The sequence below is a fragment of the Thermobia domestica genome, chromosome 15 (genome assembly GCF_964235325.1).
Source record: "Thermobia domestica chromosome 15, izTheDome1.hap1.1, whole genome shotgun sequence".
Classification (NCBI taxonomy): Eukaryota; Metazoa; Arthropoda; class Insecta; order Zygentoma; family Lepismatidae; genus Thermobia; species Thermobia domestica.
Genome location: NC_137468.1, coordinates 148252691 through 148277305, shown reverse-complemented (window position 1 = coordinate 148277305; position 24615 = coordinate 148252691). Strand labels below are relative to the sequence as shown.

The following is a 24615-nucleotide window of genomic DNA, read 5'->3' as shown; positions in this document are numbered from 1 at the left end:
TCCGTATCACTTGAGATACGAGATTGGTCGAAAATCATTGCACATAACACAAATAATTCGAACAAACTCGCCGATCATGGGTATCTCTGTGTTCGGCATTACTTGTCTTAGAGCAATGCATCGTTTGATTAAACCATTGACCGCTTTGATCACCCATCTAATACATGTAACCAGTCGTGACTCATTCGATTCATTTGAAGTATGCTGGTTCTTGCTTTGTAAGAAATGTGGTATTTTTGGAATAGGTAGGTCTCCCTTTACTCTTCAATGTTTTGTACCACACACACACACATCTCTACAACTTCGCATAATGTTACTACAGTGCTTTCTGTTCTTCTATAATTATTGCATGGACCTTCTTTTTCTCACAAGTGCACCTTCCGTGTGATCAAATGCGGTTTCGTTTGATCTTCACAAGCAATTTTCTGCTACATGATGTCATTTCAGCAACTACCTACTGATATGCTTTTTCTTTGTTTTCACTATGAGCGCAATCGTGATACACTTTGTTACTTACATATTTTATGTGTTGTTACATGCTTAGTATATTATATAAATAAGAAAGTGTTAACGTTGCACTCATAGTTTAACAAGCGCGAGACTAACGAAAAATCAGCAAATATTGCAAAAAATCCTCCAACTACTCGAGGTTGGAACTCTAAAATAAACGTAAATATGAATAGCGTGAAACAAACATTTATTGCATCGTTACGTAGGTATGTTCTATATTTAACACCGGTAGTTAGAATTCTTGTAGTACTCGTTTCATTTTTGAGTGATTTTCAGAGCCAGAAAACGCCCTTATGGACCCGCATCCCTTCCCATAAAACGGGATATTCTGAATACTCCCGAAAATGCGGAATTTCTCTTAAAATGCATAGAAAAAAGAAAAATTCTGACATTCTAGTTTCTACTACGTTTTGTCATTCTTTCTCCTCTTCTTTGATGCAACACCGAATTTCGCATACTTTCTAAGTTGATAGGCTTTGTACCCATCTAAACAGGTATAGTCAACAATTCTGTGGAGAAAAAAAACTTCTAAGAGCTTTTTTCGTTTTAGCCTCAGCAAAATTTGAAAACCCCAATGCAAAGTGAAATGTGGGCTAAAAGCATTGGTGGTGAAAGTAAAATATGTGCTAAAAGTATTGGTGCTGAAACTCTGCAAAACGCAGTAGATGATTTCAAAACAGAAAATTTGCATTACTAACATTACAGAATTCTGTATATTGCAAAATCAGGATATTGCCGTGATTTTGAAAATCGAAAATTAAAATGCAAAATTTTGCCTTTAGGCAAAGCACAGCGGCGTGAGGCCCTACATAAAAGTATGAAACTACCAAAGAAGAAGGGAGTGGTATCATGAGGTCTTACTGCGAAATAGTCGTGGATGAATAGCAGTTTTATTCGCTCTAATACTTCCGTCTTTTGCATACTTGGGATAGTATTGCACGGTAGTTTCTGAAACAAATGAGACAATAGTAATATAAATATTTTTCTCAGTTTGAAACGTACATAGTTATCGTTTCTAGTATGTTTCAATGTTTACGAGAAATATCTATTTTACTCAGGGGAAAAGTTGCCCTCGATCAGGAAATTTCATGGCTTCGGACGGGAAATCAGCTATTGCGAAAATAACATCAATTTTGCTCAATTAGATTTGCTAAAAGAAATGATGACAATTCAATATTATCATACGTTTTCTATAGGTTTCCCTATCATTCCGATTACTTGGGATTCAAATTAACGAGTAAATTCAAGTATAAACTGGAAATTTCCGAATATTCGTGATGTGATGAAAGGTAAATAAACCATACATTCTATTCAAGGCATACAAACTAAGCCCCAATTACTCGCTGGAAATATTGCGCCTGGCATACGCAAGTGGTAATGCAGTCAGCATCACACTCTTGTCGCAATTACTCCTCACATTTCTTAAAGGGTTGTTAATAGTAAGTAGAAATCCTACCGCCTATGCTATCGTGGCATTATACGTAATATGATATTAAAAGAAATTCCCATTGAAAGATGCGTAAATGAATAGGCCCTACTGTTCGATTATGAAGTAATATAGCACAACAGTAAAATTTGAAAATAATGATAAGGACAGTCGAATAGCAATTTCTGGTTTTATAATGGTTACATATCAATAATTTCTATGTTCTCTGTAAATCCGACTCGCTCTTCTAATGATTGCTCCATATAATCTTGGTGGTTCAAATTCTGAACTCTTTTCCCGAAGGGAGAACATCGAACGCATAACCGTAGTTCAGACTTCACATCATGTTAGATTCGTCCTAAATAGAAAATGAAATGATATCTTCATTTTTGTATCCTTCGATTAAGCCGTGTAAATCAAGAGATGGTAATGAGGAGAATAAATGAAAATGGTGGAACAAAGACAGTTCGAAGATAGGGGAGAACTCCGAAAAAACTCACGCACACGGTCATCTTATACACTGCAACAAAAGATGTAAAGAAGAATCAATTAACTGCTTAATAGTGTGTCATATCACATTCTGAATAAACACCAGATGTGAGTCCTGACCCATCGTTTCCTCATGAAGGCCGCACTCATCATCATTCTTCATCAATTTATGAAATGAAAGGAGGGTAAGGGCGACATTCTATCTTGAATGTGAGGGCGATAACACTTTTTGAGGTCGAGAGCGAGTGAGGGTCAGGAAATATGTCCATCTCTGGTAAAGCAGTAAGTGTATGGAGCTACAGAGTTGCTATTCATTCAACGATATCAGTATCCTTTGATGCTCTCGTTGGTATACTGTCAATGGACTCGTGACTACTCATACGCTGTTAACGCTTCTTAACATTAAGCAATCACTCTGTTTTCCCACTCGTTGACTCTTAGTTTTCGTCTGGATGCCTCTTGAGTGTAGAGGGCGTCCTGCTTCAGTTGTTCATTGATTGAATTGGGGCTTAGCTTCCTGTTCAGCAGCGTGAATATATAAGACCTAAATCATAACGTGGCGTCCGAACTTTAGGAGCTCAGGCCAGGAATCGAATATGGGTCTCTGTCGCAAAATACGCCGTACGCTAATCCTATAGACACGAGCGAGCCCTTATTCTGCAACGGTTAGCCGGAAATGTCTGTTCTGGTACTTGAAATATATTTTCAAATAAAATAACTCGTTTCATTGAGGAACATTTTATTACCATTTAATTTGATTGACTAGAGCACATGAGATATTATGTGCTGTTCAAAGTAAGATACTAACCATTACTTGAAAGGATAACCCTAATCAGGACAGTGTACACATAAAGTACTCGTTTTAACTACATGACAACCATTCTGTGCAGTTTACGAACATTCCCATTTGCGACTAACATTATTATCGTCCATATAGCGACCAACTTTGATTTACAGATTGCCTAGAGTTACTACACACGAGAAAAACTTCCAGTTTGCGGTCAAACAATGACGGGTAGTTCTTTCCATGAGACGCCTAGAAAGGATAAATCAGCAAACCGTCTCTATTATTTATATTTTCTTATACAATATTAAGGGTAGTTATAACTAACACAGATTCTGTAACTTTTTAACTACTAATAGAAATAAATTATCGTCTTGGTAAACATGTGTGAACACAAAACTTGCCTCGAATTTTCTAAAATGATATTAAGCATTACAATATTATTATTATAGTAATAAGCACTTGCGCCACAGAGGTAAGTAGTTAAGTTTTTGTATATTTTGTTCTGACAACAAAGATCAGTGAGTCTTGTTTTCCAAATGCTTATTTCAAAGAATCAAGCACTGTTTTGTAGTAAAGTGGAATATTTTACACAGCTGAAAATTTTTATCTACTCATCGGAGCTGATCTTTAAAGGGATGAAAATTCAAATGGTCGCAAACTGGAACAAACTCCTGACCATTTATAGACGCTTTTTCATTTCTGAGTGAGTTTGCATCTTGTTAATAATAATATCACTATTAGAGTGAAACTAATATCGAATCAACAGTGTCGAAGAGACACTGAACTCTGAGAATAAAGTAAAAAATCTTCAGTTTAACGCAGCCATCTCCAACTGGATGGTCTCTGACGTCGGCGGTTTGTGAAGCCATTGTTTGCTTGTCGCAGACTCAATAAGCCAAAGAGAGATAACACGGACAGCAAATAGAAAATATGTCGTCACACCACTCGGGAATCCGTACGTACTTCGCGAATATGTGTGTGCTTCATGCTCTTTTCGCCTCCTCCCTGTTTTTCTTGTTTCTATTTCTCTTCGTCGTGTCTCTAGTCGTATAAGCATACTCCTATGTTACCAGTTTAAAAGGATTATTTCAACATTTTATGCTTATGTCTATATGTTGAAGTAAGTGGACTTATGGTAAAAGTAAAACCTCTGCCGAAACTCCACGGATGCAATTATCCTCGCAATCAAATCAGAAGAACTGAAGTTCTCAGTATTAGATATTACTATTTGAGTACCAATCTGGGGTATCCAGGCTAGGTTCCCAGTGAGAGAGAGTAGTAGAAAATGGATAAATCTGGGCCAAATGAGAACAGCATTTGCCAACTCAGGAGCCCCTGAGAAATTGAGCATCTTACACCGTGAACCCACGGTCTTTTACGACCTCCATTTTAGGGGTGAATTTGTTCCCTTTTATGAGCACTTTTTAGGGGGTGTACTCGTTCTCTTTTATGACCACTTTTTAAGGGGTGAACTCGTTCCCTTTTATGAGCATATTTTTCAACCCCTACGAACACATAGAAAAGCAGATAACACATAAGAGTACGTAACACACAGCAGAGCAGATAACACATAAGAGTACGTAACATAACAAGGGTGTACTCGTTCTCTTTTATGAGCACTTTTTCAACCCCTATTTTAACATAGCAGATAACACATAAGATTACGAACACATAGAAGAGCAGATAACACATAGCACTATTTTAACATAGCAGATAACATATAAGATTACGAACACATAACATAGCAAGGGTGAACTCGTTCCCTTTTATGAGCACTTTTTCAACCCCTATTTTAGCATAGCAGATAACACATAAGATCACGAACACATAGAAGAGCAGATAACACATAGCACTATTTTAACATAGAAGAGCAGAATACTACATAACATAGCAAGGGTGAACCCGTTTCCAACCCCTATTCTGAACATAGCAGATAACACATAGCACTATTTTAACATAGTAGGTAACATAAGATTACGCACACATATAAGAGCAGAAGACTACATAACATAGCAGGGTGAACTCGTTCTCTTTTATGAGCACTTTTTAAAGGGTGTACTAGTTCTCTTTTACGACCTCCATTTTAGGGGTGAACTCGTTCCCTTTTATGAGCATATTTTTCAACCCCTATTTTAACATAGCAGATAACACATAAGATTACGAACACATATAAGAGCAGAAGACTACATAACATAGCAGGGGTGAACTCGTTCGCTTTTACGAGCATATTTATCAACCCGTATTTTAACAACAGAAATGACTTAAGAATACGTAACTCATTCCAACCCTTATTTTAACATAACGAGCAAAGATTACAATCGAACACCCACGGTCTACAGATAATCATTTTAGAGGGTGTATTCATTCATTCTCTTTGATGACCATTTTTTCCACCCTTAATTGAAATTACATAGCAAAGCAGATAATACATAAGATTCGTTCCCCTTGATGAGCACTTTTTAGGGGGTGTACTCGCTCCCTTTTATGATTACTTTTTCAACCCCTATTTGAACATTTTAACATAGCAGAAATTTATGAACACATTCTTCACCCTTATTTTAACGTAGCACTGATTTCGTTCCCAACCCTTAATTTAACATAGCAGAAATGACACAAGCATGTCCCCAAACTACTGACCATCGTGAACAAAGGCCAAACTCGAAAACGGAGCCAAATATCGAAGTGGTGTTTCCACATTTAGTAATTGGTCATCAACTACTACAAGTTCCAAAATAATGACCATCGAGGTCAAAGGTCAAAATACTTTAAACCTAATAACTCGAAAATGGATCCCCATACTGAGGTGGTGTTTCCACATTTAGTAATTGGTCATCAACTACTACAAGTTCCGAAACAATAATCATCAAGGTCAAAGGTCAAAATACTTAAAACCTAATAACTCGAAAATGGATCCACATACTGAGGTGATGTTTCCACATTTAGTAATTGGTCATCAACTAGTACATGCTAAAAATCATGACCATCGAGGTCAAAGGTCAAAGTACTTAAAACCTAATAACTCGAAAATGGATCCACATATTGAGGTGCTGTTTCCACATTTAGTAATTGGTCATCATATACTACAAGTTCCAAAATAATGATCATCGAGGTCAAAGGTCAAAGTACTTAAAACCTAATAACTCGAAAATGGATCTACATATTGAGGTGCTGTTTGCACATATAGTAATTGGTCATCAACTACTACAAGTTTCAAAAATAGTGGCCATCGAGGTCAAAGGTCAAAATACTTAAAACCAAATAACTCTTAAATGGACATACTGCGGTGGTGTTTCCACATTTAGCAAGAGGTCATAAACTACAAGTTTCAAAAATAATGGTCATCGAGGTCAAAGGTCAATCTCGTAAATGAAACCACATATTGAGATAATGTTTCCTCATTTAGTAAATTTGTGTGATCTATTCAATTTTGTACAAAGCAGAAAAAAGTGAAAAAGGAATAAATTTGAGTGGCTTATTTACTTTTGTATTAATGAGAAAAAAATCAAAGAAACACAATTTTGACTAGCGCAGAATTTCTGTACCTTTTTGGGCTATTCAAATGGATTAACAAGAAAGAAAGCAAAGATATGCCATATTAACTAGCTGAGAATTGTATGTCATCTTGTATTATTTAAACTAAACGAAGGGCTAAATTTGAGAAAGCGAACATGGACCATTTTACTCAAATTTGGATGGAGTATTTATCTTTGTATGAACCAGAAAAAAAATGAAAAAGGTTCAATATTTCTGTACAATTTTGTACTACCCAAATAAACGAAATTTTATTTTTGTACCAATCACAAGAAAATCAAAGAAAGGTCATTTTATACCTTTTTGTGCTATTCAAATAATAGAGGGAACAAATTTCAGTGGTCTATTTTATTTTTGTACCAATCAGAAGAAAAGCAAAGATATGCCATTTTAACTATTTAAACAAACCAAAGGATACATTTGAATGACCTATTCAATTTTGTACCAATGAGAAATGCCATTTTTACTAATCAAATAAATAAAAAAAGCGAAGAAGGATCATTTTAACAAGGTCAGAATTTATATACATTTTGTACTAATCAAATATACGAAAGAATAAATTTAAGTGACCTATTCAATTTTGTACCCATGAGAAATTACATTTTAACTGGCTCAGAATTTTACTACTCAAAAAACAATGGAGTATTTAGTTTTGTACCACCGAGAAAAAATGAAATTGCACCGTTTTGGAGTATTCAAATAAACAAAGGACTTATAATTTGAGTCAACTCTAAAAAGGGTCATTCTGTATTATTTCAACAAACAAAAGGAAAAAGCAAAAAGGACCATTTTAAGCTAGTCTAATAAACGAAGGCATAAATATGAGTGAGACCAGGGAAAAAAAGAAGACTCATTTTAACTAACTGAAAATTTCTGTACCTTTTTGCACTATTTAAACAAACGATGAAATAAATTTGAGTGACTGTTTTTTGTACTAACCAGAAAAAGCGAAGAAGGTCCAATTTAGCTAACTCAGAATTTATGTACCTTTGTACTAGCCCAATGAACGAAAGAACAAATTTGGGTGTTCTACTTTTTTATACCAAAGAAACAAGAACCATTTTAACTAGCTAAAACACAATTTTAACTAGCGCAGAATTTCTGTAACGCAAAAATTAATTTGGATGGAGTAACAAGAAAGAAAGCAAAGATATGTCATATTAAATATTTAAATAAACGAGGGGATAAATTTAAGTGATCTATTCCATTTTGTACCAAGGAGAAACGCCATTTTTATCTAGCTTAAAATTTCTAGTGCATGTTGTATTATTTAAACTAAACGAAGGGCTAAATTTGAGAAAGTGAACATGAACCATTTTACTCAAATTGGATGGAGTATTTAGCTTTGTATGAACCAGAAAAAAGTGAAGAAGGACCATTTTAACTAGTTCAATATTTCTGTACAATTTTGTACTACCCAAATAAACGAAATTTTATTTTTGTACCAATCAGAAGAAAATCTAAGAAGGGTCATTTTAAATAGCCAAGCAGAAAAAAGGAAAGAATTAACACTTTGTACTAATCAAGTAAACGAAGGTATAAATTTGTACTGACCAGAAACGGAAAAGACATTTAAAAAATAATAAATTTATTGAGGTGTCCTATTTCCTTTTTTACCAACGAGAACCATGTTTAACTGGCTTAGAATTTTATACCTTTTTGAGAAAGTTGTATCAAATCGAAAAAAGCAAGGAAATACCATTTTAAATAGCTCAGCATGTTATAGCTTTTTGTGTTTTTGGTCTACCCAAATTCTTGACCATGTTGTACTATTTAAACAAACAAAGGAATAAATTTGTGTGACCTATTCACTTTTATAGCAACCAGAAAAAGCCCCTTTTAGTTTTATACCAACCACGAAGGTCCATTATACCATTTTCTATTACTCTAATAAATTTGGGTGGTCTATTTCATTTTTGTAACAATCAGAAGAAAAGATTAGATTTTTATACCTTTGTGGTGTTACATTTTGTATATTTTTTGTGTCATCCAGAGAACAATTTAAATGGACTCTCCCTGACAATTCAGTTGCCGGTAATTCAGTATTTACATGTGCTAGTCCAATGTTTGTAATCTATTAAATTCTTAATATTACAATACTACAAATTGATCCATTTAACAGTTCAATTCTCTGTAACCCCTTGTAATTTTAACTCTAATATTTTCTTCTATTCTTACACAATCAAATGCGTATGCTACAGTGTCTCAGTGTTCATTTACAGAATTAAATAATTGTTTATCTTAATCTAAAAACATTTCTACTATTTCTTTGATATAATAATCACACTCTGTAATGTATTAATATACCAGATTAAATTTTTTCCCCACAGTATAAGTGTTCTTAATATTGCAACCTTTAAAATGCTTCTTTAAAATAAAGTTTATAGATTTTCTCTCTCATTTCACGTTTAATTAAGATCGTCCACACCTTTTGTAATAATTCGTAATCATACTGCAGCAAATAGTTGTGATCTTTCTCATTTTCATTACGTTTAGAACATGCTTCACATAATAATACTGAATTTGGTGTATACTCATTAAATAATTGTATAACACATGTGTTACTAATACTTTCACTAGTACACCCGCACTCATTAGCTTCCACTTCGAAACAGGTAATATTTGAAATACCGTCATCATCACTCTCTCGGAGTATTTCATCATTATATATATTATACCGTCTAAAATAACACACTTCTATTTCCTGTGTTGGATATATGATTCTCACTTTATCACGTAATTCATCTGGCAAATAGGGTTAGACGGGTGAATTAACAGTATAGGTTTTTCGTTTTCATGCTGAATTTCTTTTTCTCTAGGTGAAACAAACATTCTCCATGCTCTTCAGCAAAAACAAATCAAGTGTGATACATCTATTTATATACCTAGAATAAAAGCATTCTATGCATTCTCCGTGTTTAATAATATGTTTCAAGAAAATATATCATGATGTAAATTCTATTATTTTCCAAATATACTCCATAAACTTATATTCCATTATAATAAAATACATAAATGGAAAAATATATATATTTGTCTTTTTGGACTTAGACGAGGAAAGAAAATTAAAAAAAAATAATTGAATAGTTGATCAATAGACAGTACCTTAGGACTCTCACTATACTAGCAATACAAATGTTAGGTAACGCATTCGTAACGTTGCTTAAATATCTGTAGCAACATGGAACTTTGAAAACTTTTCTTACTTTGATATAATCTCTTCTTCTGCTGTGATTCAAATTGGCCAAGTATGCTGTTATGATTTGTCGTCATTCATCAGTTTTCTTTAGAACGCTAATTGCTATGTAGTCTGTTCTACACAATTAAGTTATAATTGAATTATTACGCAACTCTGGTTTGTTAAATCTCACGTTCAGATATTTTATGAGCCTTTCTTAGTGACGGAAGAGTCAATTTAAATTGTTCTCTGGATGGCACAAAAAATATACAAAATGTAACAGCACAAAGGTATAAAAATCTAATCTTTTCTTCTGATTGTTACAAAAATGAAATAGAATACCCAAATTTATTAGAGTAATAGAAAATGGTATAATGGACCTTCGTGGTTGGTATAAAACTAAAAGGGGCTTTTTCTGGTTGCTATAAAAGTGAATAGGTCACACAAATTTATTCCTTTGTTTGTTTAAATAGTACAACATGGTCAAGAAATTGGGTAGACCAAAAACACAAAAAGCTATAACATGCTGAGCTATTTAAAATGGTATTTCCTTGCTTTTTTCGATTTGATACAACTTTCTCAAAAAGGTATAAAATTCTAAGCCAGTTAAAAATGGTTCTCGTTGGTAAAAAAGGAAATAGGACACCTCAATAAATTTATTATTTTTTTAAATGTCTTTTCCGTTTCTGGTCAGTACAAATTTATACCTTCGTTTACTTGATTAGTACAAAGTGTTAATTCTTTCCTTTTTTCTGCTTGGCTATTTAAAATGACCCTTCTTAGATTTTCTTCTGATTGGTACAAAAATAAAATTTCGTTTATTTGGGTAGTACAAAATTGTACAGAAATATTGAACTAGTTAAAGTGGTCCTTCTTCACTTTTTTCTGGTTCATACAAAGCTAAATACTCCATCCAATTTGAGTAAAATGGTTCATGTTCACTTTCTCAAATTTAGCCCTTCGTTTTGTTTAAATAATACAACATGCACTAGAAATTTTAAGCTAGATAAAAATGGCGTTTCTCCTTGGTACAAAATGGAATAGATCACTTAAATTTATCCCCTCGTTTATTTAAATATTTAATATGACATATCTTTGCTTTCTTTCTTGTTACTCTATCAAAATTAATTTTTGCGTTACAGAAATTCTGCGCTAGTTAAAATTGTGTTTTAGCTAGTTAAAATGGTTCTTGTTTCTTTGGTATAAAAAAGTAGAACACCCAAATTTGTTCTTTCGTTCATTGGGCTAGTACAAAGGTACATAAATTCTGAGTTAGCTAAATTGGACCTTCTTCGCTTTTTCTGGTTAGTACAAAAAACAGGCCACTCAAATTTATTCCATCGTTTGTTTAAATAGTGCAAAAAGGTACAGAAATTTTCAGTTAGTTAAAATGAGTCTTCTTTTTTTCTCTGGTCTCACTCATATTTGTCTTAGTTTATTAGACTAGTTTAAAATGGTCCTTTTTTGCTTCTTCCTTTTGTTTGTTGAAATAATACAGAATGACCCTTTTTAGAGTTGACACAAATTATAAGTCTTTTGTTTATTTGAATACTCCAAAATGATACAATTTCTTTGTTTATCTCGGTAATATAAAACTAAATACTCCATTGTTTATTTGAGTAGTAAAATTCTGAGCCAGTTAAAATGGCATTTCTCTTTGGTTCAAAATTGAATAGGTCACTTAAATTTGTTCTTTCGTATGATATAAAATATTCAGCTAGTTCGTTTTTTCTCGTTGGTATAAAAAGTAGAACATCGAAATTATGAACTTGTTAAAATGATCCTTCTTCGTTTTTTCTGATTGATACAAAAATTGAACATATCAGTAGTTCAAAACTTACATAAATTCTGAGCTAGTTAAAATTGTCATTTTTTCGTTTGTTTATACAGTACATAATGAGATAGTTGAAGTGACTCTTCTATTTCCAGTTGGTACAAAAGAAAACAATTCACCTAATCTTCGCTTCTTTTTTACTGGTATTCCTTCGTTTATTGGAGTAGTACAAAATGGTATTTCTCGTTGGTAAAAAATTGAATAGGTCATTCAAATTTATCCTTTCGTTTGCTTAAATAGTTAAAATGGCATATCTTTGCTTTTCTTCTGATTGGTACAAAAATAAAATAGACCACTGAAATTTGTTTCCTATATTATTTGAATATGACAAAAAATGAAAAAATGTATTTTCTTGTGATTGATACAAAAATAAAATTTCGTTTATTTGGGTAGTACAAAATTGTACAGAAATATTGAACTAGTTAAAATGGACCTTCTTCATTTTTTCTGGTTCATACAAAAATAAATACTCCATCCAAATTTGAGTAAAATGATCCATGTTCGCTTTCTCAAATTTAGCCCTTCGTTTTGTTTAAATAATACAAGATGACATATAATTCTCAGCTAGTTAATATGGCATATCTTTGCTTTCTTTCTTGTTAGTCCATCCAAATTAATTTTTGCGTTACAGAAAGTCTGTGCTACACAGTTAAAATTGTGTTTCTTTGATTTCTTTCTCATTAATACAAAAGTAAATAAGCCACTCAAATTTATTCCTTCTTCACTTTTTTGCTGCTTGATACAAAATTGAATAGATCACACAAATTTACTAAATTTGGAAACAGTACCTCAATACGTAGCTCCGTTTAAGAGTTATTCGGGTTTAAATATTTGACCATTGACCTCGATGGTCAGTACTTTTGGAACATGTAATAGTTGATGACGTATTACTAGATTTGGAAACAGCACCTCAATACGTTGCTCTGTTTAAGAGTTATTTGCATTTAAATATTTGACCTTTGACCTGGAAGGTTATTATTTTGGAACTTGTAGTAGTTGATGACCAATTACTAAATTTGAAAACACCATCTCAATATGTGGCTCCGTTTTCGAGTTATTAGGTTTTAAGTATTTTGACCTTTGACCTGGAAGGTTATTATTTTGGAACTTGTAGTAGTGGATGACCAATTACTAAATTTGAAAACACCATCTCAACATGTGGCTCCGTTTTCGAGTTTTGACCTTTGACCTCGATGGTCATTATTTTTGGAACTTGTAGTAGTTGCTAACCAATTACTAAATGTGGAAACACCATCTCAATATGTGGCTCCGTTTTCGAGTTTTGACCTTTGACCTCGATGGTCATTATTTTTGAAACTTGTGGTAGTTGGTGAACTATTACTAAATGTGGAAACACCATTTCAATATGTGGCGCCGTTTAAGTATTTTGACCTTTGACCTCGATGGCCACTATTTTGGAACTTGTACTAGTTGATGACCTATTGCTAAATGTGGAAACACCACCTCAATATGTTGCTTCGTTTACGAGTGATTAGGTTTTAAGTGTCATACAAAGGGCGTATCCCACATAAACTATAAGACCCAGGTAAAAATAAGTATGATATTTGTAATCAGCATGTCCGAAAATCCCCATATACCGAGTTTCACCCAAATCGGTTAAAATTGTCATAGAAAGGGCGTATGCCACATAAACTATAGGACCCAGGTAAAAATAAGTATGATATTCGTACTCAGCATGGTCGAAAACCCCCATATGCCGAGTTTCATCCAAATCGGTTCAAAGAGCGTATCGAATCGCTATGTTACAAGGATATTCATTGTCTTAAAATAGGGGTTGAAAAAAATCTTATGTAATTTCTGCTATGGTAAAATAGGGGTTGGAAAAGTAATCATAAAAGGGAACGAGTTCACCCCTGTTATGTTTCATATTCTCTGCTATGTTCGTTTTGGTAAAATAGGGGATGAAAACGAGTTCACTATGTTTCGTAGTCTCTGTCTGATGCGCTAAACAAAATCAGTACTATGTTAAAATAGAGGTGGAACGAATACACCCTCATTATCGTCTTAGTTTTATGTATTCTCTGCTAAGTTCAAATAGGGGTTGAAAAAGTGCTCATAAAAGGGAACGAGTTCAAATAGGGGTGGAAAAATAGGCCAACTGCTATGTTACATTAAAATAGGGGTTGGAAAAAGTGATCATAAAAGAGAATGAGTACACCCTTTAAAATGGAATATGTTTAATCTTCGCTATATTTCTGCTATGTTAAAATAAGGTTTGAAAAAATATGCTCATAAAAGGGAATGAATACACCCCTAAAATGGAGGTGGTTGTATTTATTATCTGCTCTGCTATGTGTTCGTAACTGCTATGTTATATAGTCTTATGCTAAGGGGTTGAAAACGAATACACCTCTGCTATGTGTTCGTAGTCTTATGCTATGTTAAAATAGGGGTTGGAAAATATGCTCATAAAAGAGAACGAGTCCACCCCTAAAATGGAGGTGGTTGTGTGTTACGTAGTCTTATGCTCTGCTATGTGTTCATAGTCTCAGTCTAATTTCTGCTATGTTAAAATAGGGGTTGGAAAATAAGCCATGCTCTTTTATTAGCTGTGCTATGTATATCTGTTCTGCTGTGTGTTCATAATCTTATGTGCTCTTCTATGTGTTCATAGTCTCAGTGTAATTTCTGCTATGTTAAAATAGGGGTTGGAAAATATGCTCATGAAAGGAAACGAGTTCACCCTTAAAATGTGCTCATAAAAGAGAACGAGTTCACCCCTGAAAAAGTGTTCATAAAAGGGAACGAGTCTTATGTGTTATCTGCTCTGCTGTGTGATGTTCGTAGGGGTTGAAAAATATGCTCATAAAAGGGAACGAGTTCACCCATTAAAATGTGGTCATAAAAGAGAACGAGTACACCCCCTAAAAAGTGCTCATAAAAGGGAACAAATTCACCCCTAAAATGGAGGTCGTAAAAGACCGTGGGTTCTCGGTGTAAGGTGCTCAATTTTCCAGGGGCTTCTGAGTTGGCTAATGTTGTTCTATGTTGGCCTCATATGAGCCAGATCGATCCATTTTCTACTACTATACTTGCCGCGACCTTATCCTGATAGCCGAGATACGCAGCTTCAATTCAGGCGACTCCGCGCACATTACATAGTTCCTCCCGTTACACAAGTAAAACATTACTTAGGAGATCAATTCAAAGAGCTAATTGAGTTCAAGTATATAAAAATGTCAACACAGAAACAATATTTAAAATAAATGATACTACATTTATTAGTAAAGGGTTATGAAAATGACGTCACGACTCAGAATCGGAAAGAGAGAAGGAAAGAATGGAGTGAAAAGCCGGCAGCTAAGATGCGAGTCTCTTGCAAGTGTTGCAAGATTATAAACTTGAAAAATCTTATAACAAAGGCAGAGGATCAGTAAAATTACTTAATTGGTCAATGTTAGAAACCATCCACAATGGATAGGAAATGGCTTAATATTTTTATATGATAGAGTAACTACCCCGTAAGAAACTTCATTGCCTGCTGATAAATGAAACAAAAGAAATAACGGAACTCACATGTAACTTCTGCAATTTTTGTGCAGAGAGTAACACTGCTCTGCCAAATATCGTCTTCGCGCGTGCGTTAGAGTGGGTACGTGGGTGTACTGAAACTGAAATCATGAAGAGTGTTAAGCGCGAAGTTGAAAATATGAATAAATCCGAATTATCGTCTTCTCAGTATTATCGCAAACACGAGGAAGGGAAACCTCTTTAAAGTCAAGCAAAGTAAATTGTCAACAATTTGTACGCTCGACTAAGAGAAAAATATGCAGACAAAACTATTGAAGAAATTGTTAATATGATTGTTGCCGGTTCGCTGTGGTTTACTCAGTGCCAATGTAAAAAATCGTATTTTTAATTTAGTGTGTGGGAGGGTGGCTGCTCGTATGTTTCTGTTTATGATTGACCTTTTCCAGGTAGATATATGAGAATAACTTCATTTCTTATCCTTTCTTACCTCAATCAATTGAAGTGAATAAGCAAAATAGTTTTCATGCTCTCGGGTTTTAATTGTGAGGATTGCAAATACATGACGTGCGCATTTCCAATACATTTATTATTATTGTCGTGTCTTCATGAATTATTAAAACAAATAGACCAAGAAACATATTTTTCGTAAGCGGCAGGAAAAGGACGAGAAATCATCGCTCCGCGCCAGTGTTGCCAGACCAGTCAGTTAGAAAAACAGGAGATTCGAAGATAAAAAACAGGAAAAAGTAGTAGACACATACAGTGGTGGCATTTAAATGTAAATCCGGGGGAGGGGCAATAAAATTTGCCATTATTAAGGGGACAGTAGTTAAAACAAGCAGTCCAGAATTCATTTCCGATGTACTACGTTGAGCAAATGAAAGGGGAAAGTCCCGATTTATAGTAATATTATTTGATACACACGTGTGTGAAGTAAAACATAGTGAAAGAGCAAGTGCAGTGGGAAAATGTCTTTTCATGCACGTAGCGATAACGTAGTTATATGGTACACTCACACGTGATCGTGGCGTAAGACGATTTCTTGCTGACGATCGTGGAGGTGATCTAAGCCACTCTTCCAACCCAAGTCCCAATCTGAACAACACTTACTTGTAAATCTTACAGAAAGTCATGAAAACGGTAACCATAATGCATATAGAAAATGACGTACAGTTGTATTCTTTGGATTCATATTATATACAGTAAAGCTCTATAAATATATGCTCTACAGTGCTTTGCGTATTATCACAGAGAAATTTCATCTTTTTATGTGAGGAAACATTGAAAATCCAATATTAATAATAATATATTTCTTCAACTTCTCGAAGTAAGGAAAAAGCAGGAGATTGTTTACTTTCATTTTTTTTCGCAGTAGATCAGTAGAACGTAGAAAAAACAGATCTCCTGCAAAATCAGTAGATCTGGCAACGCTGCTCCGCGCATATCAGCTGAAACTCAGAACAGCGCCAGTTGAAACCCTGGCGATTGAGAGCCAAACCAAAACACATGCATACACATACAAAGGCTTCCCTGTGAAAAGATTCGCGCGCCGACATGTATTAATGCGCTTGTGATGCGGCTCTCAAGTTAACATTGCGTTTAGTATAGAGAGGCTTAAAAACATTGAACGTACTGCTATGTTTTTCATTCCAGCTTGAACTGTAGAGCGACATTTCATATCCCCTTGGTGCTGGAAGAGGACACTAAATTCGAGCAAGCCAATATCGTACTAAACTTCCGTCCTGCTACCAAATGACTACTATCTTTTCCAATAATAATCCTTTATTTCAAATAATACTTTCGACAAAGTGGGTACTTTCAAATATTAACAAACCAAAAACAAATGTTGACTAAAACCAGGAAATTTGTGTTGTTATTCAGCTCAAGATCTTTTGTCATCACGAATTCTGTTGAGTAATTTGAAGCTTAAAATATATAAAACGACAATCATGTGTTCTATGGTTGCGAAACGGGGTCACTTATTCTGAGAAAAGAACACAAAGTAATTGAGAATAAAACCCTGAGACGAATATTCGGACCCAAGAGAAATCCGAATGGGAAATAGCAGAAACTTCATAGCAAGGAACTACATAATTTATACCGTTTACCAAACATTGTTAGTTTCATCAAGTCTAGGAGGCTAAAGTGGGCAGGTCTTGACTCAGGAAAATAAGTTAGGAACGCATTCAAAATTTTTAATGAAAATCCAATCAGAAAACGTCCATTAGGAAGGTTTAGGTGCAATAGAAGAATAATATTAGGACGGATCTCGAAGAAATAGGAGTCCAAAGTAGAAACTGGATCCAATTCATTAAGGAAAGAATTGAATAGAAGAAACTTTTGGTATTGAACCTTCGGGTTCCATAGACCATAGACATAGTCTTTATTTCAACGTTATTTTTAAAATTATAATAGAAAGGTGCACCTACAGGCACATGTTTTTGTTTCCTTCTATATTCCTTCTACTAAATTAAGAAGGATGTGCTTCGTTAGGTAAGTTTGAATGGGACATGAGCCTAAAATTTAAAAAAATGGAACTGTACCTTTAAATATAGCGTCTTACATCGTCCATTTGAAAATTCGTATTTCCACCATAAGATTATCTTTCAACAGCTATATATAAACTTTCGTTCTTGAAAAAGTAGTAAATTAATAAATTTTACAACAAGGTGTGACTTACCTCATTTGATCTACGATAACATCTACGTATCTTGGAACAGGAGAGGGTGGTTCTTTTCTAGGTCGTGGTGAAATTACATTTCTTCTCATGGTGCTCGCAAAGGGCACAACCTTTCCTGTGTTTCTCTCATACTCAGTTCTTAGACGACGAAGGTACTGAAGTAAATCTCCACAAGGAACGTACTCCATCACCATACAATGAGGGTCTTTAAGAGTACAACAGCCGAGTAAAGTAACGATATTTGGGTGTTTTCCAATTTTCTTCATCATGCTTATCTCCGACAGAAATTCCTCTCTTTCGTAGGTATTTGGTTGCGCTAAAAAGAAAGAAAACAGAAAAAGATATAATCATTTTTTCCGCAACAGAAAATTTGTTATATGAAACCGCTAGTGCAATTAGAAATCAATATTTTAATCATAAGTTGGATCAGTTTTTCCTACTTGTGGTTTCAGTTGAAGTCTAAAAGCAGAGGAAATGTCTCATTGATATCCTGAATAAATGTCAATAGATCATTTGTTGCTCCCTGTTACTGTTTTTGATCTATGAGAATTAACTGAGGATCGAACGTGTTACTAGATTTCTATCAATATCAATAAAATGGCGATCAGTGTTGAAACCAGAAATGGTAGATTATCACAACTTCTGGTTTTACTGAGGGGCAATGGTCAGGATGAAACTTATTCTTGTGGCTCTGAATTCATATCAAGAAGCTATTTCTTGCTTTACCCTTTTGGCTCTATTACTTGTCGGCTGACAAACAGACAGACGGACATTGCCGTCCTAGAAGGCTTCCTACCCTTATGCACAGCATAGTTTGAAACTCTAAAGGTTGATTCACACATTAGATGTGCCCCTACCGTTCTCCTGCCATGGCAGCAACCATTCACAAATATCACTTCTACGTACACTATTCCCCAAAATGGATTGCAAGGAAGAAGGCGTTGTTCGTATGCTTCATGTGCTCCGAAGAAAACCGAAGGATCACGGCATACGAGGCATGACCAGGCTGCTTTCTCTTCAGTGTTGCCAATTTGGGGGAGAAGTCGCTAAGTCTAGGTGATTCGACTTAGAGGATAGTGACAAAAAATAATTTTTCCGACTAGTGAGTTGTTTGGTGATTTTTAAATTACATTTTTGCGACTTATTTACAAACCTAACTATTTCTGTGCTGCGAATAACTCGTTCTTCTGTAGTCAAGCACAATCAGCTCGAATCTGTTTATACACATGTTACTTTTTCTTTCGTTTATTTGAATTAGCGCAAGCGTAGACGAGCTGGGAAAGTATATAGCGTGTATCTCCAAAATCTTGCTTTGATTGGTATTACAAGTTGTATGTCTGGCCCTCTAATGGAGCCCAACTCAAATTTTAATGTCAAATTAGCAGAGCTTGCGTTTAGAGGCACATATGTTATCTACAGCAAGCTGCTGTAAGAGCGTGAGTAAAAGTAAAATTGGCGTAAGATTTTTGGCGTAAGAGTGAAATTGATCATAAACTAATATATATATATATATATATATATATATATATATATATATATATATATATATATATATATATATATATATATATATATATATATATATATATTAGAAACGAAATTAATGTTAGTACCTATGATTCATTCAATTTCGTTTTAGTAACTGTTATGTCAATTAGTTGGGCAACATGTTGCTAGTAAATAATCGGACAAGGTATTAGAACATTGTAAGAACAAATGAAGAGCATATCTAATTTAAACAGTGCGTAATTGTATTGATGTTGGGATGGAGCCGTAAGGGCTGCAGTTGTTTGTAAAGTGGATACGAGCCAAAAGTGGCTGAGTGCATTGTAAAGTTGTTAAAGTGATCTGAACCTTGGTGGTTGTAACGGAGTAGATTAATGTACTTAGAGATATAAATATATAGATGGAGAATATATATATAGATAGTCTTTACTTTGGTTATTTCATTCTACTTTGGTTATTTCATTCATTTTTCGATTCTTCGATTCAGTGATTCGTTCTTTCGATTCCGCACAATTTTATGAAATTAGGTCATCACTTTCCTAACCTTAAGCTAACCCTTTCCTACCCCTACCCTACTTATCCCTATCTTGCTCTACTCTACTCCTACTCAACTAAACTATACGCTTTTAAAGCGGTCCTACTTATGGATGCATCGGAACCGAAAGAACAAATCACTGAATCGAAGAATCGAGAAAATGAATGAAATGGTCGAAGTAAAGACTTCCGTAGATGGAGTAAAAGGATGATGTAGTCAGGAAGTTGTTTAGACATCGATTGGAGAACACTAATAAGATTTGGAAAGTTAATTAATAGTAAATAACTTTGCACTAACTTCTTACTCACTAACAGTAACGTAGAAAGGATTAAGATTTTAACAATTTTTTAGCGACATTTCACCAAAAATTGGAGTTATTTCGTCTCCTATTTAGCTACTCTTAGTGTCAAATTTTTGGCAACACTGTCTTTCTTCATGGCGGCTGCTCGACGCACGACAAGAGAAGGGCACAGGCATGGCACGGCATGTGTGATTTTTTTTTTTTTTTTTTTTTTTTTTAAAGACAACCCAATGAATTTTCAGTATCAAAGTCTGAAAAGAAACTTCGTGGACGAGGACACGGACGAGGCACGGCATGAGAACGGCATAATATATGTGAATTAATCTTAAACGTTACAAGTGAAAGATGTTAGTATATGATCAATCTTATAATTTGCTTTCAATCATGACATACTTTCTGCATTAGCGTTAAGTAATAATTAACTAGAATAGGAAATTATTGTGTATAAGATATATCAACTTTGAATTTTATTACAGGTTAAAAAAAAAGAAGAAAAAAACATGATGAAGTTCCGTGAAAATTTCAACATGTTCAAAACAAAAGCAATTGTAGCAAGTTATGGAAATCTCATGCAACGAATCGAAAGTAATTGGACGATGGCTGAGGAAAAATTGCCTTTAAAACCATAAGTCTTCGATTTAATGCTCTAGAAAGTTTTCAACAGAAGAGGTCGACACGCCTGGATCGTAGGTATTCAGTGGGTCAAAATTCCTTTGTTACCTACAACAGTGATGAATATTAATGATCTCTGAGAATGTACCCAGCAAAATCCCTCATCTTTCATTATCACATCACACTCTACTGGTGAGAAACAAAAGATCAATAAAGTGAAGTAGGAGACTCTGAGAGGAACTTATTTCATTTAGTTCCCTCCAAAGCCAAGATATGGATCAAAGCAACAGTAGTGCCAAACGAGTTTAATAATTAATGATATCCACTTTAGTAAGTAACGATATTGTTAAATGAGTTGTATTGTTTAAATAACGGTGAAGTGTAGCCAGTATCGCGTTAAGACTAACATAAATCATGTAACAACAAATGCCGGTAAAGTGAAACAGAATGAACGAATCTATCACTTGCAATCCTGATGTCTTTCATTTTCTGAAATTAAATTTTAAAAATCATTAAAATATTTCCAGAATTTACGGTATATTAGTATTTTAACTTTGCAAAAAAAAAAAAAAAAAAAAAGTATATATATATTTACAGATAATATTCTCAACAAAACAACTCACTTTCGAATATGTTTACAGGCTAGGGTTGCTATATTTCAAAAATAAAAATTTGGGACACTACTAAATTACGAGAAACTTTGAAACGCATAAAATGAAAAAGTGTTATATACTAATTTACCTTCTTGCTTTAGATAGAGTTGTTCAAGCATTACGTAATCACATTTTTAGTCACTTTAGTAGATCTCCTCCCTAGTTAAGCAAACGTAAGCAGCTGATTTACCCGCTCCCCTTGTAAGCACTTAAAAAAAAATGTTTTCAGGATCTGTTACATTTGGTGGCGTTCAGAGTCTGTTTCAGCTCATTCAAAGTATGATATTTCCTTTCACAGGTTTTGTCTGTTCGTGTTCTATCCTCCTGGCCCCCTTTTTCCTTTTTTTTTCAGAAAGGGTTACAATATTTCAGAAGCAAGATGCAGATTGAAGCAGTAAATCCTTTTTCAATCAAACAAGATAACAATAAGATTGAGCAGTAAAACCTTTTTTCTCTGGCCAAGGGCGCCAATCCTGGGAGGGCCGAGGGAACCGGGCCCCCCAAAACTCATGTGGGTCCCCGTATTGCAGTTATGAATATACAATATTTTGCATAATTTTAATGAAATTTGTTTTAAAATCCTCATATATATATATATATATATATATATATATATATATATATATATATATATATATATATATATATATATATATATATATATATATATATATATATACCGGTGTATACCTTCTCCATCTGAGTGTCCCCCCAAAAAGATAAAGAGAAATCGGCACCCTTGCCTCTGGCCCAATGAAACGAATGCTCTTTCAATCAAAGTAATTAAATCGTGAACTTAATTAAATCCATGTTTTTATGTATCCAAGTTTCTTTTTTCTAACTTTTGAATTGCCATTCTCAGTAGTTGAAGAGGATGATTATATGCCTATTCTTGTGAAAAAGGCAAACTATAATATTCCCTTCCTTTGTTTGCTGAAATCCGGGACACTTAAGCGTCCCGAGAAATAGTTCCGGAACGCTGGGACGCAGATCTGGATTCCATGACCGTCCCGGATTTCCCGGGAAGAATGGCAACCCTATTATAGGCAAAAAAGTTACCGCCCTAATTTTGAATTTTTACATGTAATGTATAAAATAGCAAAACAGACATTTTAGTCTTCGAACAGTTTCGACAGTTTTAATTGGATAGGAAATATTTCTCTAGGATATAGCCGAGTACAACGGGTATAACTTTAGGTCTTGTTTTTTAAAGTTTACTCCAATACATCCTTTACATTGCTTACCTCATTAAAAGTAATCAGAGGAGGTTGACGAAGTTGCAGAATGCAAAAAGTTAATACAATAGATCCATGAACAAGTGCAAAAAAGATTTAAGATGGATGAAGACATTTTTTTTTTTTTTTTTTGGAAGTCTTGTAGTTAATCATGGAGATTTCAAGACAAAATGAAAGTTGGAATGTTCAATCCAGATAACATTACAGTAGTTGATTCAAATTCAGTACGCCGAATTAGAAACACAAGGAACAGAAAAAAAAACATGGTCTTAATTTACGAAAAGATAAGTATGCTGCTTTCAATACTGAACTGTGCTTTTATCAAGGCGTTGAAGTATTTCTTTTGGGGTATCCGTAATTAAATCATTGCAGATAGAGTTAAGGTTAAATCGACATGTTTATATGATCCGCTTCTCTTTCCAAGTACATACAGGGGAAGGACAAAAATGTGGAAATCCTCGGTATAAAAGACATAGCTATTTCAAACACGATTTGCGTCTGAATGATAGGTGTCTCTGTGCTCACCGGCACATTCTGAGAGGCATACAACCTGGCCAATTGTACAGATGGGCCAGTTACAGTTCAGAGACTGGTCTGTGAATCATGCCTAAGCTGACAGAGTTTAAAAGAGGGTAATTGTGAGTGCGCATATGATGGCAGCTTCCGTGACAAAAGTAGTGGAAATATTTGGTGTACCAAGAGGCACAGTCTGGAACATCATGACTGCCTACGAGTGTTCCGGAAGAATGCATGAGCTAAACATTAAAGTGGTCGCAAGTGAGTGTTGCGTGACAGAGTCAGACACACACTGGGTTGGATTGGGACCAAGTAGAAGATCACCACGGCGCCAAAAGTCACAACTAAGCTGAATACAGTGCTTACAGACCTTATATACAATTTGGATGTATATATTTTGTAATTTCACTAAAATACAATAGCAATGCTAAAAACAATGTTTAGAGTAGTGGACTGTAAAGGCTTGATTCGTATACCACATGAATGCAACTAAATATAAATTCACTGTATTTAAATGATTAAATCTTCAGTTTGCACACAAAAATAATACACAAGAATAAACATGTTCAAGGTCTTTTTAGTTGTAACTGCTTGTAACAATGATGGCTAATTGTTCAAACAATATTGTATGATCTTCGGCCAAGATATATAGTCCACCAAAAAACAGCATGTTCATACCTCAAACACACTCACACTAACCACAAACAATTGAAAAGTGTTAAACAACTAGAACACTGTTGCGAGCTAAAAGCATACAACACTGTCAAATACACAAATAATCCCAAACACCTTGTTAGAGTCAAAATAGTCAGAAGAGACTCCGGGTATTTACGGCAGATCTGTAATTCCCAAACCACTCGGGGTGGTGCAACACCAATAAAAGCTGGACAATGGAGCAGTCCGGCAAGACTCATTTCCGGACAAATCTTCGTTTACAGTGTTTCTAACTTCTGGCCGAGTTTACATGTGGAGAAAGCCAGTACAAGCGTACGATACAGACTGTCTGTTAAAAGAGTGAAGCATGGCGGTGATTCAGTGATGATTTGGGCAGCCGTACCTTGATATTCTACCGGACTTACTATCACCCTGCATGGACATGTCACTGCCAAGGACTGCCTAACCATTTTGAGTGACCAGCTGCATCCCATGTTGCAAACTTTATTCCCAGATGGAAATGCCGTGTTTCAAGATAATAGAGATCCAGTTCATACAATTCATATCGTTCGGGATTGGCTGGATAAGTACGACGATGAAGTGTCACAACTGCTATAGCCTCCACAATCGCCAGACCTCAATATCATTGAGGCCTAGTGGTCAGTTTTGGAGACCA

At 34.6% G+C, this 24615-nt stretch overlaps 1 protein-coding gene across 1 annotated transcript in view; it reads right to left on the bottom strand.

Moving 5' to 3' along the window:
* The window catches only part of LOC145671288 (uncharacterized), a 1722162-nt gene that overhangs the window by 94368 nt on the left and 1603179 nt on the right, over positions 1-24615 (bottom strand). Inside the window, exon 12 of the mRNA XM_081740242.1 lies at positions 17928-18243. Within this exon, the coding sequence (XP_081596368.1) occupies positions 17928-18243 (316 nt within the window). The remainder of the gene's footprint in view (positions 1-17927; positions 18244-24615) is intronic.